General features: G+C 58.7%; 1 protein-coding gene across 1 annotated transcript in view; it reads left to right on the forward strand.

Annotated features, from left to right (window-relative positions):
• The window catches only part of WIZ (WIZ zinc finger), a 44,051-nt gene that overhangs the window by 20,373 nt on the left and 11,522 nt on the right, over positions 1 to 12,156 (forward strand). Inside the window, exons 5-7 of the mRNA XM_085563130.1 lie at positions 2,981 to 3,262; positions 9,074 to 9,238; positions 10,855 to 11,307. Coding sequence (XP_085419256.1) covers positions 2,981 to 3,262; positions 9,074 to 9,238; positions 10,855 to 11,307 — 900 coding nt within the window. The remainder of the gene's footprint in view (positions 1 to 2,980; positions 3,263 to 9,073; positions 9,239 to 10,854; positions 11,308 to 12,156) is intronic.

Here is a 12,156-nt window from a genome sequence, read left to right on the forward strand (position 1 = left end):
GGATCCATTTGGGGTTTAGGGTTTGGGGTTGGTTCTTGGATTTGGATTTGGGGATTTTTTGGGATAAATTTGGGGTTTTGGGATCCGTTTGGGGTTTGGGGTTGGTTCTTGGATTTGGATTTTGGGGATTTTGGGATAAATTTGGGGTTTTTGGGATCCGTTTGGGGTTTGGGGTCGGTTCTTGGATTTGGATTTTGGGGATTTGGGGATAAATTTGGGGTTTTTGGGATCCGTTTGGGGTTTGGGGTCGGTTCTTGGATTTGGATTTTGGGGATTTTGGGATAAATTTGGGGTTTTTGGGATCTGTTTGGGGTTTGGGATCCGTTTGGGGTTTGGGGTTGGTTCTTGGATTCGGATTTTGGGGATTTTTTGGGATAAATTTGGTGGTTTTGGGATCTATTTGGGTTTTGGGATGAGTTTTTGACATTGGATTTTGGGGATTTTTTGGGATCCATTTGGGGTTTAGGGTTTGGGGTTGGTTCTTGGATTTGTATTTGGGGATTTTTTGGGATAAATTTGGGGTTTTGGGATCCGTTTGGGGTTTGGGGTTGGTTCTTGGATTTGGATTTTGGGGATTTGGGGATAAATTTGGGGTTTTTGGGATCCGTTTGGGGTTTGGGGTCGGTTCTTGGATTTGGATTTTGGGGATTTTGGGATAAATTTGGGGTTTTTGGGATCTGTTTGGGGTTTGGGATCCATTGGGGTTTGGGGTCGGTTCTTGGATTTGGATTTTGGGGATTTTTTGGGATCCATTTGGGGTTTGGGATCCATTTGGGGTTTGGGGTTGGTTCTTGGATTCGGATTTTGGGGATTTTGGGATAAATTTGGGGGTTTTGGGATCCGTTTGGGGTTTTGGGATCTGTTTGGTGTTTGGGATCCGTTTGGGGTTTGGGGTCGGTTCTTGGATTTGGATTTGGGGATTTTTTGGGATAAATTTGGGGTTTTGGGATCTGTTTGGGGTTTGGGATCCATTTGGGGTTTGGGGTTGGTTCTTGGATTTGGATTTGGGGATTTTTTGGGACCCATTTGGGGTTTGGGATCCGTTTGGGGTTTGGGGTTGGTTCTTGGATTCGGATTTTGGGGATTTTTTGGGATCCGTTTGGGGTTTTGGGATCCATTGGGGTTTGGGGTTGGTTCTTGGATTCGGATTTTGGGGATTTGGGGATAAATTTGGGGTTTTTGGGATCTGTTTGGGGTTTGGGGTCGGTTCTTGGATTTGGATTTGGGGATTTTTTGGGATAAATTTGGGGTTTTTGGGATCTGTTTGGGGTTTGGGATCCGTTTGGGGTTTGGGGTTGGTTCTTGGATTTGGATTTTGGGGATTTTTTTGGGATACATTTGGTGGTTTTGGGATCCATTTGGGGTTTTGTGATGGGTCTTTGGTGTCAGATTTCGGGGATTTTTTGGGATAAATTTGGTGGTTTTGGGATTGAGGTTTGGGTTTTGGGATGAGTTTTTGGTGTCGGATTTTGGGGATTTTTTGGGACAAATTTGGCGGTTTTGGGATCCATTTGGCATTTTAGAACAGTTTTTGGTGTGGGATTTTTGGGATCCATTTGGGGTTTTGGGATGAGTTTTTGGTGTTGGATTTTGGGGATTTTTTGAGATAAATTTGGGAGTTTTGGGGTTCTTAGGATCCATTTGGCGTTTGGGTTTCTGATGGGTTTTTGGTGTCGGGTTTTGAGGATTTTTTGGGATAAATTTGGGAGTTTTGGGATCCATTTGGGATTTGGGTTTTGGGATAAGTTTTTGGTGTTGGGTTTTGGGGATTTTTTGGGATAAATTTGGGAATTTTGGGATCCATTTGGGATTTGGGAGCTGAAGGAGGAGCCCCTCTGGATCCGTGGTTTGGGATTTTGGGGATTTGCTGTTGAAAATCCAGGAGATTTTGGGTCCAAATCCACAAAATTTGGGATATTTGAATCCCCAGATCAACAAAATCCGGGATATTTCCAATTCCCAAACCCAAATCCCCCCTTTCCCCCCGAAATTCCCCTTTCTTTCCCTCAAAATATCCCAAATTTCTCTTTTTCCCCTAAAAAAATTCCCAACTGCCTTCAAAAATCCCCAGAATTCCCTTTTCTCCCAAAAAATCCTCCATTCCCCCCAAAGATCCCCAAATTTCCCCAATTTCCCCCAAATTTCCCCAATTTCCCCTCAAAATTCCTCCACAAAAATCCCCAAAATTCTCTAATTTCTCCCCCCCAAAATTCCCCAATCCACCCAAAATCCCCCAATTCCCCCCTAAAAATCCTCCAAATCCCCCAATATCCCCCCAATTTTCCCTTTTTCCCCCAAATTTCCCCCAAATTTCTCCAGTTTCTCCCCAAATCTCCCCAAATGTCCCCTCGAAATTTGACAATTTCCCCAAATTTCCCTTTTTGCCCCCATATTCCCCCAAATTTCCCTAATTCCCCCAGATTTCCCAAATTTTTCCAATTTTCCCTTTTTCCAAACAAATTCCCCCAATTTTCCCCAATTCCCCCCAAATTTCTCCAATTTTTTCCCAAAATTTCCCCTGAAATTCCCAAATTTTCCCAAATTTCCCTTTCTCCACCCAAATTCCCCCCAGATTTCCCGTTTCCCCCCAAATTTTTCTGATTTCTCCGCAAATGTCCACTCGAAATACCCCAATTTTCCCAAATTTTCCCAAATTTTTTGGGAACCCTTTTACCCTCCAAATTTCCCCCCCAGATTTCCGATATTTCCCCAAATTTCCCTTTTTCCCCCCCAAATTTCACCCTGAATTTCCCGAATTTTCCCAAAATTTCCCTTTTCCCCCCAAATTTCCCCCCAGATTTCTCAAATTTTCCTTTTTCCACCCAAATTTCCCCAATTTCCCCCAAATTTCTCCATTTTTTCCCCAAAATTTCCCCTGAAATTCCCAAATTTTCCCAAATTACCCTTTTTCCACTCAAATCTCCCCAAATATCCCCCCAGATTTCCCAAATTTTCCCAAATTTCCCTTTTTTCCCCCCAGATTTCCCCCCCTCACACGAAATCCCCGAACCCCCCCCGCGCTCCCCGCTCGGCGCTCGGCCGCTCTCCCCTGGGCCGCTCGGGCCGCGGCGCGCTCGGCGCTCGGCGCGGCGGCCTGGCGGGCGCGCCGCGTGCGCCGTGCCCAAGATGGCGGCCTCCACCTCGGCCTCGGCCGCCGCCTCCCCGCCGCCCAAAGTCACCAAAGCGGCGGCGGCGCCGCGGCCCCGCGACCGCGACCGCGGCGGGGACGGCGACCCCGAGCCCCCGGCCGCGCCCGAGCCGGGTGAGCGCCCCTTTCCCCCCCGCCGGCCCCGCCCCGCCGCGCCCGGGCCCACCCGCGCCCCCCCCCCGCCCCCCGCCCCTCACCGGCCCCGTCGCCCCTCACGGTTCCGCCCCGCTCCGGCCCCGCTCCGCCGCGGGCGGCCCCGGGGAGGCCGCCGGGACGGCCCCGCGGGGCTGCGGGAGGCCGCGGCCCGGCAGCCGCCGCCCTCCTTTGTCCCGGCCCCGGCCCCGCTTTGTCCCCGCGGGACCCCCGGGATGCGCCCCGGGACCGGGCCGGGAACGGCCGCGGGCTCCGGCCGGGGACGCCGGGCCGGGAACGCCGGGAGCGCCGGGAACGCCGGGCCGGGGCTGCTCGGGGCCGCCGGGCCGGCGGGTGCTCGGTTCGGACAGCCGGGTCCGGTTCGGGCAGGCCGGTCCGGTTCGGGCAGCACGGTCCGGTTCTCACGGCCCGGTCCGGTTCTCATTGCCCGGTCCGGTTACCAGTGCCCGGTCCGGTTAGGGCAGCACGGTCCGGTTCTCACAGCCTGGTCCTGTTCTCAGTGCCCGGTCCGGTTCCCATTGCCCGGTCCGGTTCCCAGTGCCCGGTCCGGTTCTCAGTGCCCGGTCCGGTTCTCAGTGCCTGGTCCGGTTCTCATTGCCCGGTCCAGTTCCCAGTGCCCGGTCCGGTTCTCAGCGCCCGGTCCGGTTCCCAGTGCCCGGTCCGGTTCCCATTGCCCGGTCCGGTTCTCAGTGCCCGGTCCGGTTCCCAGTGCCCGGTCCGGTTCTCAGTGCCCGGTCCGGTTCCCAGTGCCCAGTCCGGTTCTCAGTGCCCGGTCTGGTTCTCAGTGCCCGGTCCGGTTCCCAGTGCCCGGTCTGGTTCCCATTGCCCGGTCCGGTTCCCATTGCCCGGTCCGGTTCCCAGTGCCCGGTCCGGTTCTCATTGCCCGGTCCGGTTCCCATTGCCCGGTCCGGTTCTCATTGCCCGGTCCGGTTCCCATTGCCCGGTCCGGTTCTCATTGCCCGGTCCGGTTCTCATTGCCCGGTCCGGTTCTCATTGCCCGGTGCGGTTCTCATTGCCCGGTCCGGTTCCCATTGCCCGGTCCGGTTCCCATTGCCCGGTCCGGTTCTCAGTGCCCAGTCCTGTTCTCACAGCTCGGTCCGGTCCGGTTTGTGTCGGGGCTCCGGTCCGGTTCTCAGTGCCCAGTCCGGTTCCCATTGCCCGGTCCGGTTCCCGGTGCCCGGTCCGGTTCCCAGTGCCCGGTCCGGTTCCCATTGCCCGGTCCGGTTCTCAGTGCCCGGTCCGGTTCCCAGTGCCCGGTCCGGTTCTCAGTGCCCGGTCCGGTTCCCATTGCCTGGTCCAGTTCCCATTGCCCGGTCCGGTTCTCAGTGCCCGGTCCGGTTCCCAGTGCCCGGTCCGGTTCCCAGTGCCCGGTCCGGTTCTCAGAGCCCGGTCCGGTTCCCAGTGCCCGGTCCGGTTCTCATTGCCCGGTCCAGTTCCCATTGCCCGGTCCGGTTCTCACAGCTCGGTCCGGTTCCCATTGCCCGGTCCGGTTCTCAGTGCCCGGTCCAGTCCGGTTTGTGTCGGGGCTCCGGTCCGGTTCTCAGTGCCCGGTCCGGTTCTCACAGCTCGGTCCGGTCCGGTTTGTGTCGGCGCTCCGGTCCGGTTCTCATTGCCCGGTCCGGTTCCCAGTGCCCGGTCCAGTTCCCATTGCCCGGTCCGGTTCTCAGTGCCTGGTCCGGTTCCCATTGCCCGGTCCAGTTCTCATTGCCCGGTCCGGTTCCCAGTGCCCGGTCCGGTTCCCATTGCCCGGTCCGGTTCTCAGTGCCCGGTCCGGTTCCCATTGCCCGGTCCGGTTCTCATTGCCCGGTCCGGTTCCCATTGCCCGGTCCGGTTCCCATTGCCCGGTCCGGTTCCCAGTGCCCGGTCCGGTTCTCAGTGCCCGGTCCGGTTCTCATTGCCCGGTCCGGTCCGGTTTGTGTCGGGGCTCCGGTCCGGTTCTCAGTGCCCGGTCCAGTCCGGTTTGTGTCGGCGCTCCGGTCCGGTTCTCAGTGCCCGGTCCGGTTCCCATTGCCCGGTCCGGTTCCCAGTGCCCGGTCCAGTTCCCAGTGCCCGGTCCGGTTCTCAGTGCCCGGTCCGGTTCTCAGTGCCCGGTCCGGTTCTCAGTGCCCGGTCCGGTTCTCATTGCTCGGTCCGGTTCTCACAGCCTGGTCCGGTTCTCAGTGCCCGGTCCGGTTCCCAGTGCCCGGTCCGGTTCCCATTGCCCGGTCCGGTTCTCAGTGCCCGGTCCGGTTCTCAGTGCCTGGTCCGGTTCCCAGTGCCCGGTCCGGTTCTCAGTGCCCGGTCCGGTTCTCATTGCCCGGTCCGGTTCCCATTGCCCGGTCCGGTTCTCAGTGCCCGGTCCGGTTCCTATTGCCCGGTCCAGTTCTCATTGCCCGGTCCGGTTCCCAGTGCCCGGTCCGGTTCTCAGTGCCCGGTCCGGTTCCCATTGCCCGGTCCGGTTCCCATTGCCCGGTCCGGTTCCCAGTGCCTGGTCCGGTTCCCATTGCCCGGTCCAGTTCTCATTGCCCGGTCCGGTTCCCAGTGCCCGGTCCGGTTCCCATTGCCCGGTCCGGTTCTCAGTGCCCGGTCCGGTTCTCACAGCTCGGTCCAGTCCGGTTTGTGTCGGCGCTCCGGTCCGGACTGTCCAGGCCGGTTCTGGGAGCCCCGGGGTGTCCCCAGCCCGGAGCACCCGGGATGTCCCCAGCCCTGTCACCAGAATGTCCCCACCCTGTCACCAAGCAGCTCCCTGGGGTGTCCCCAGCCCTGTCACCAAGATCCCCGAGATGATGTCCCCAGCCCTGTCACCAGAATGTCACCACCCTGTCCCCAGGCCGCTCCCTGGGGTGTCCCCAGCCCTGTCACCGAGATCCCCGAGATGATGTCCCCAGCCCTGTCACCAGAATGTCCCCAGCCCTGTCACCAAGCAGCTCCCGGGGTGTCCCCAGGCTGGTCCCTGGGATGTCCCCAGCCCTGTCACCCAGGTGTCACCACACCTGTCACCCAGAGCCCCAGGATGTCCCCAGCCCTGTCACCAAGCAGCTCCCAGGATGTCTCCAGGCTGGTCCCTGGGATGTCCCCAGCCCTGTCATCCAGGTGTCACCACCCTTGTCACCAACAGCCCCTGCATGTCCCCAGCCCTGTCATCCAGGTGTCACCACCCTGTCACCGAGAGCCCCGGGGTGTCTCCAGGCTGGTCCCTGGGATGTCCCCAGCCCTGTCATCCAGGTGTCACCACCCTTGTCACCAACAGCCCCTGCATGTCCCCAGCCCTGTCATCCAGGTGTCACCACCCCTGTCACCCAGAGCCCCAGGGTGTCCCCAGCCCTGTCACCTTGATGTCCCCAGCTCTGTCACTGAGGTGTCACCACCTCTGTCACTGAGAGCCCCAGGCTGGTGGCCCTGGAATGTCCCAGCCCTGTCACTGGGATGTCCCCAGTTCTGTCACCAGGATGTCCCCAGCCCTGTCACCCAGAGCCCTGGGATGTCCCCAGCTCTGTCACTGGGTTGTCCCCAGCCCTGTCACCAACAGCCCCCAGATGTCCCCAGCCCGGAGCACCCAGGGTGTCCCCATCTCTGTCACTGAGAGCCCCGGGGTGGCCCCAGCCCTGTCATCGAGGTGTCACCACCATTGTCACTGAGGGACTCAGGGATGTCCCCAGCCCTGTCACTGAGGTGTCACCAGCCTGGAGCTCCCAGGATGTCCCCAGCTCTGGGGTCACCAGGCCAGTCTCTGATGTCCCCAAGCTGGTCCTGGGATGTCCCTGAGAGCCCCAGGATGTCCCCAGCGTGTCACCAGGGTGTCCCCAGCCCTGTCACCGGGTGTCCCCAGGAACAGCCCCCAGGATGTCCCCAGCCTGTCCCTGAGGTGTCCCCAGCCCTGTCACCAGGGTGTCCCCAGGAACAGCCCCCAGGATGTCCCCAGCCTGTCCCTGTCCCTTCTCGTGCCACCTCTCGCTGTCCCCTCCCTGCAAGGACCTGGCCTCCCTCGGGGAAATGCCACCAGCTCTGTCCTGTCCCCTTGGGGACCTGTCCCCACCCCTGTGGTGTCCCCTGCTGGAATTTGTCACCTTCTGTGTCCCCTCCCCTTTAGGGACCTGCCACCACCACTGTGCTGTCCCCTTAGGGACCTGTCTGTCACCTTCTGTGTCCCCTCCCTGCCACTGTCCCTGTCCCCTCCCCTTAGGGACCTGTCCCCACATCTCTGCTGTCCCCTGCTGGGATTTGTCACCTCTCCTTTTGTCACTGTCCCCTCCCCTTGGGGACCTGTCACCTTTCGCTGTCCCCTCCCTGCAGGGATTTGTCACTTCTCTGTGTCCCCTCCCCTTGGGGACCTGTCACCTCTCGCTGTCCCCTCTCCTTAGAGACCTGCCACCACCTGTCCCCTCCCTGCTGTCACCTCTGTCCCCTCCCCTCAGGGACCTGTCCCCACACCTCTGCTGTCCCCTGCTGGGATTTGTCACCTCTCCTTTTGTCACTGTCCCCTCCCCTTGGGGACCTGTCACCTCTCTGTGTCCCCTCCCCTTAGGGACCTGCCACCACCCTGTCCCCTCCCCTCTGGGGTCTGTCACCTCTCACTGTCCCCTCCCTGCAGGCAGATGCCACCACCTGTCCCCTCGCTGCTGTCACCTCTGTCCCCTCCCCTCAGGGACCTGTCCCCTCCCCTGTCCTGTCCCTTCCAGGACCTGTCACCATTCCTGGTGGCACCTCCGATGTCCCTGTCCTGTCACCTGCTGGGAGATGCCACCACCCCTGTCCTGTCCTGTCCTGTCACCGGCAGGGACCTGGCACTGTCCCTGTCCCCAAATCCCCCCTGGAACCCCCCAAATTCCACCTGGAACTCCCCAAATTCCACCTGGAACTCCCCAAATCCCTCTGGGCCATCCCAAATTCTACCTGGAACACCCCAAATCCCACCTGGAACACCCCAAATTCCACTTGGATCACCCCAAATCCCACCTGGAACCCCCCAAATCCCACCTGGAACACCCCAACTTCCACTTGGATCACCCCAAATCCCACCTGGAACCCCCCAAATCCCTCCTGGAACACCCCAACTTCCACTTGGATCACCCCAAATCCCACCTGGAACCCCCCAAATCCTACCTGGAACACCCCAAATCCCTCCTGGAACACCCCAAATCCCCCCTGGACCACCCCAAATCCCCCCTGGATCACCCCAAATCCCCCCTGGACCACCCCAAATCCCCCCTGGACCACCCCAGATCCCCCCTGGACCACCCCAAATCCCCCTGGACCACCCCAAATCCCCCCTGGACCACCCCAAATCCCCCTGGACCACCCCAAATCCCCCCTGGACCACCCCAAATCCCCCCTGGATCACCCCAAATCCCCCTGGATCACCCCAAATCCCCCCTGGGCCACCCCAGATCCCCCCTGGACCACCCCAAATCCCCCCTGGATCACCCCAAATCCCCCTGGACCACCCCAAATCCCCCCTGGATCACCCCAAATCCCCCTGGATCACCCCAATTCCCCCCTGGACCACCCCAAATCCCCCTGGACCACCCCAAATCCCCCCTGGACCACCCCAAATCCCCTCTGGACCACCCCAAATCCCCCCTGGACCACCCCAAATCCCCCCTGGACCACCCCAAATCCCCCTGGATCACCCCAAATCCCCCCTGGGCCACCCCAAATCCCCCTGGATTACCCCAATTCCCCCCTGGACCACCCCAAATCCCCCTGGATCACCCCAATTCCCCCCTGGATCACCCCAAATCCCCCTGGATCACCCCAAATCCCCGATCCCTGATTCCCAGCTGCTCCCTGCAGTGCTGGCTCCTGACGAGGACGAGTTGGTGGCCATGGAGGTGACGTCCCCTCCTCCCATTCCCAAAAAATCCGGGAGCTCGGCGCTGGAGCCGCCCCCGCCCCGCCTCGGGACCAAGCTGAGCCCGGAGCCGCCCGGCAGCAAGGCCGAACCCCAGGACTCCAAAGGTGAAAATTCCCGGGGATTTTCCCCCATTCTCCTGGGATTCTCCTGGGATCCGGGCCCTCAGAGCCCACCCAGGGGACTTTGGGGTTAATTAATGTGGGGTTAATGAGGGGGGATTGACCTGCTTGGAGTCCAGAGCTGCTGCGCGGAGCGGTTGGAATTTTTTGGGATTGGCTCCCAAACTTTCCCTCCTCTGATCCCAAAAGTTGGCCTGGGAGCGGTTGGAATTTTTTGGGATTGGCTCCCAAGTTTTCCTTCCTGTCCCTCCTCGTTCTCCTCACTCTGAGATCGGATTTATCCTGATTTTTCCCCATTTTTCCCTGTTTTTTCCCCATTTTTTCCAGTTTTTCCCCCATTTTCCCCAGCCTGACCCTGTTCAAGGTGTGCAGCACCAGCTCAGATCCCAAAAGTTGGCCTGGGAGGGGTTGGAATTTTTTGGGATTGGCTCCCAAACTTCCCCTCCTGTCCCTCCTCTGATCCCAAAAGTTGGCCTGGGAGCGGTTGGAATTTTTTGGGATCGGCTCCCAAGTTTTCCTTCCTGTCCCTCCTCGTTCTCCTCACTCTGAGATCACATTTATCCCCATTTTTTCCCATTTTTTCCAGTTTTTCCCCCATTTTCCAGCCCCCAGCCTGACTGTGCAAGGTGTGCAGGCCTGCTCCTGAAGCTGATCCCGAGGGATTTTTAACCCCTGATTTCCCAGATCCCAAGGGATTTTTAACCCCTGATTTCCCAGATCCCGAGCCGTTTTTAACCCCTGATTTCCCAGATCCCAAGGGATTTTTAACCCCTGATTTCCCAGCTCCCGAGGGATTTTAACCCCTGATTTCCCGTTTCCCAGCCCCCAGCCCGAGGGATTTTTAACCCCTGATCTCCCAGATCCCAAGCCATTTTTAACCCCTGATTTCCAGTTTCCCAGCCCCCAGCCCGAGGGATTTTTAACCCCTGATCTCCCAGATCCCAAGCCATTTTTAACCCCTGATTTCCCGTTTCCCAGCCCCCAGCCTGAGGGATTTTTAACCCCTGATCTCCCAGATCCCAAGCCATTTTTAACCCCTGATTTCCCGTTCCCCAGCCGCCAGCCTGACCACGTGCGAGGTGTGCGGCGCCCGCTCTAATCCCAAAATCGTGGCTGGATGGGAGCTGATCCCAAGGGGTTTTAACCCCTGATTTCCCGTTTCCCAGCCCCCAGCCTGAGGGATTTTTAACCCCTGATCTCCCAGCTCCCGAGCCGTTTTTAACCCCTGATTTCCCGTTTCCCAGCCCCCAGCCCGAGGGATTTTTAACCCCTGATCTCCCAACTCCCGAGCCGTTTTTAACCCCTGATTTCCCGCTTCCCAGCCCCCAGCCTGACCACGTGCGAGGTGTGCGGCGCCCGCTCTAATCCCAAAATCGTGGCTGGATGGGAGCTGATCCCAAGGGGTTTTAACCCCTGATTTCCCACTTCCCAGCCTGACCACCTGAAGCTGATCCCGAGGGATTTTTAACCCCTGATCTCCCAACTCCCAAGCCATTTTTAACCCCTGATTTCCCGTTTCCCAGCCCCCAGCCCGAGGGATTTTTAACCCCTGATCTCCCAACTCCCGAGCCGTTTTTAACCCCTGATTTCCCGCTCCCCAGCCGCCAGCCTGACCACGTGCGAGGTGTGCGGCGCCTGCTTCGAGACCCGCAAGGGGCTGTCGAGCCACGCGCGCTCCCACCTGCGCCAGCTCGGCGTGGCCGAGTCCGAGAGCTCGGGGGCTCCCATCGACCTCCTCTACGAGCTGGTGCGCCACAAGCCCAAGGCCGAGCCCGCCGGCCCCGCGCTGGCCAAGAAGTCGGCCGGCTCGCCCAAGGAGCCGCCGCGGCCGCCGCTGCTGCTGCTGCCCAAGCCCGAGGGCTCCCTCAACAAGGCCATCAAGTCGCCGCCGGGCTTCGGCAAGGCCCTGGGCCGGCCCGGCTCGCCGGGGCTGCGCAAGGCGCCGCTGCCCGGCTCGCCCAAGGGCGCCGAGGAGAAGGGCGCCAAGCTGGCGCTCAGCCCGCTGCCCGCCGAGGCCAAGTGGGCGCCCGAGGAGGACGGGCCGCTCAACCTCAGTGAGTGCCGCGGGGCCGGTGGGGTGTAGCGGGGGTTTTAGTGGGGTGTAGTGGGGTGTAGTGGGGGGTAACGGGGTTTTAGTGGGGTGTAGTCGGGTGTAACGGGGTGTAATGGGGTTTTAGTGGGGTGTAATGGGGTTTAGTGGGGTGTAACGGGGTTTTAGTGGGGTGTAATGGGGTGTAGTGGGGTGTAATGGGGTGTAGTGGGGTGTAATGGGGTTTTTATTGAGGTTTAGTGGGGTGTAGTGGGGTGTAATGGGGTTTTAGTGGGGTGTAATGGGGTTTAGTGGGGTTTTTATTGAGGTTTATTGGGGTTTAGTGGGGTGTAATGGGGTTTTATTGAGGTTTATTGGGGTTTAGTGGGGTGTAATGGGATTTAGTGGGGTTTAGTGGGGTTTAGTGGCGTGTAATGGGGTGTAATGGGGTTTTAGTGGGGTTTTAGTAGGGTGTAATGGGGTTTAGTGGAGTTTAATGGGGTGTAATGGGGTTTTATTGGGGTGTAATGGGGTGTAATGGGGGTTTTAGTGGGGTGAAGTGGCGTTTTTATTGAGGTTTATTGGGGTGTAATGGGGTTTTTATTGGGGTTTAGTGGGGTTTAGTGGAGTTCAATGGGGTTTTTAGTGGGGTTTAGTGCGTTGTAATGGGTTTTTATTGGATTTTAGTGGGGTTTAATGGGGTGTAATGGGGTTTAGTGGGGTTTAGTGGGGTTTAGTGGGGTTTTTAGTGGGGTTTAGTGCATTGTAATGGTTTTTTATTGGATTTTAGTGTAGTTTAATGGGGTGTAATGGGGTTTTTATTGGGGTTTAGTGGGGTTTACTGGAGTTTAATGGGGTTTTTAGTGGGGTTTAG

This window comes from Lonchura striata, chromosome 30, assembly GCF_050655825.1.
Source record: "Lonchura striata isolate lonStrDom1 chromosome 30, ASM5065582v1, whole genome shotgun sequence".
Lineage (NCBI taxonomy): Eukaryota > Metazoa > Chordata > Aves > Passeriformes > Estrildidae > Lonchura > Lonchura striata.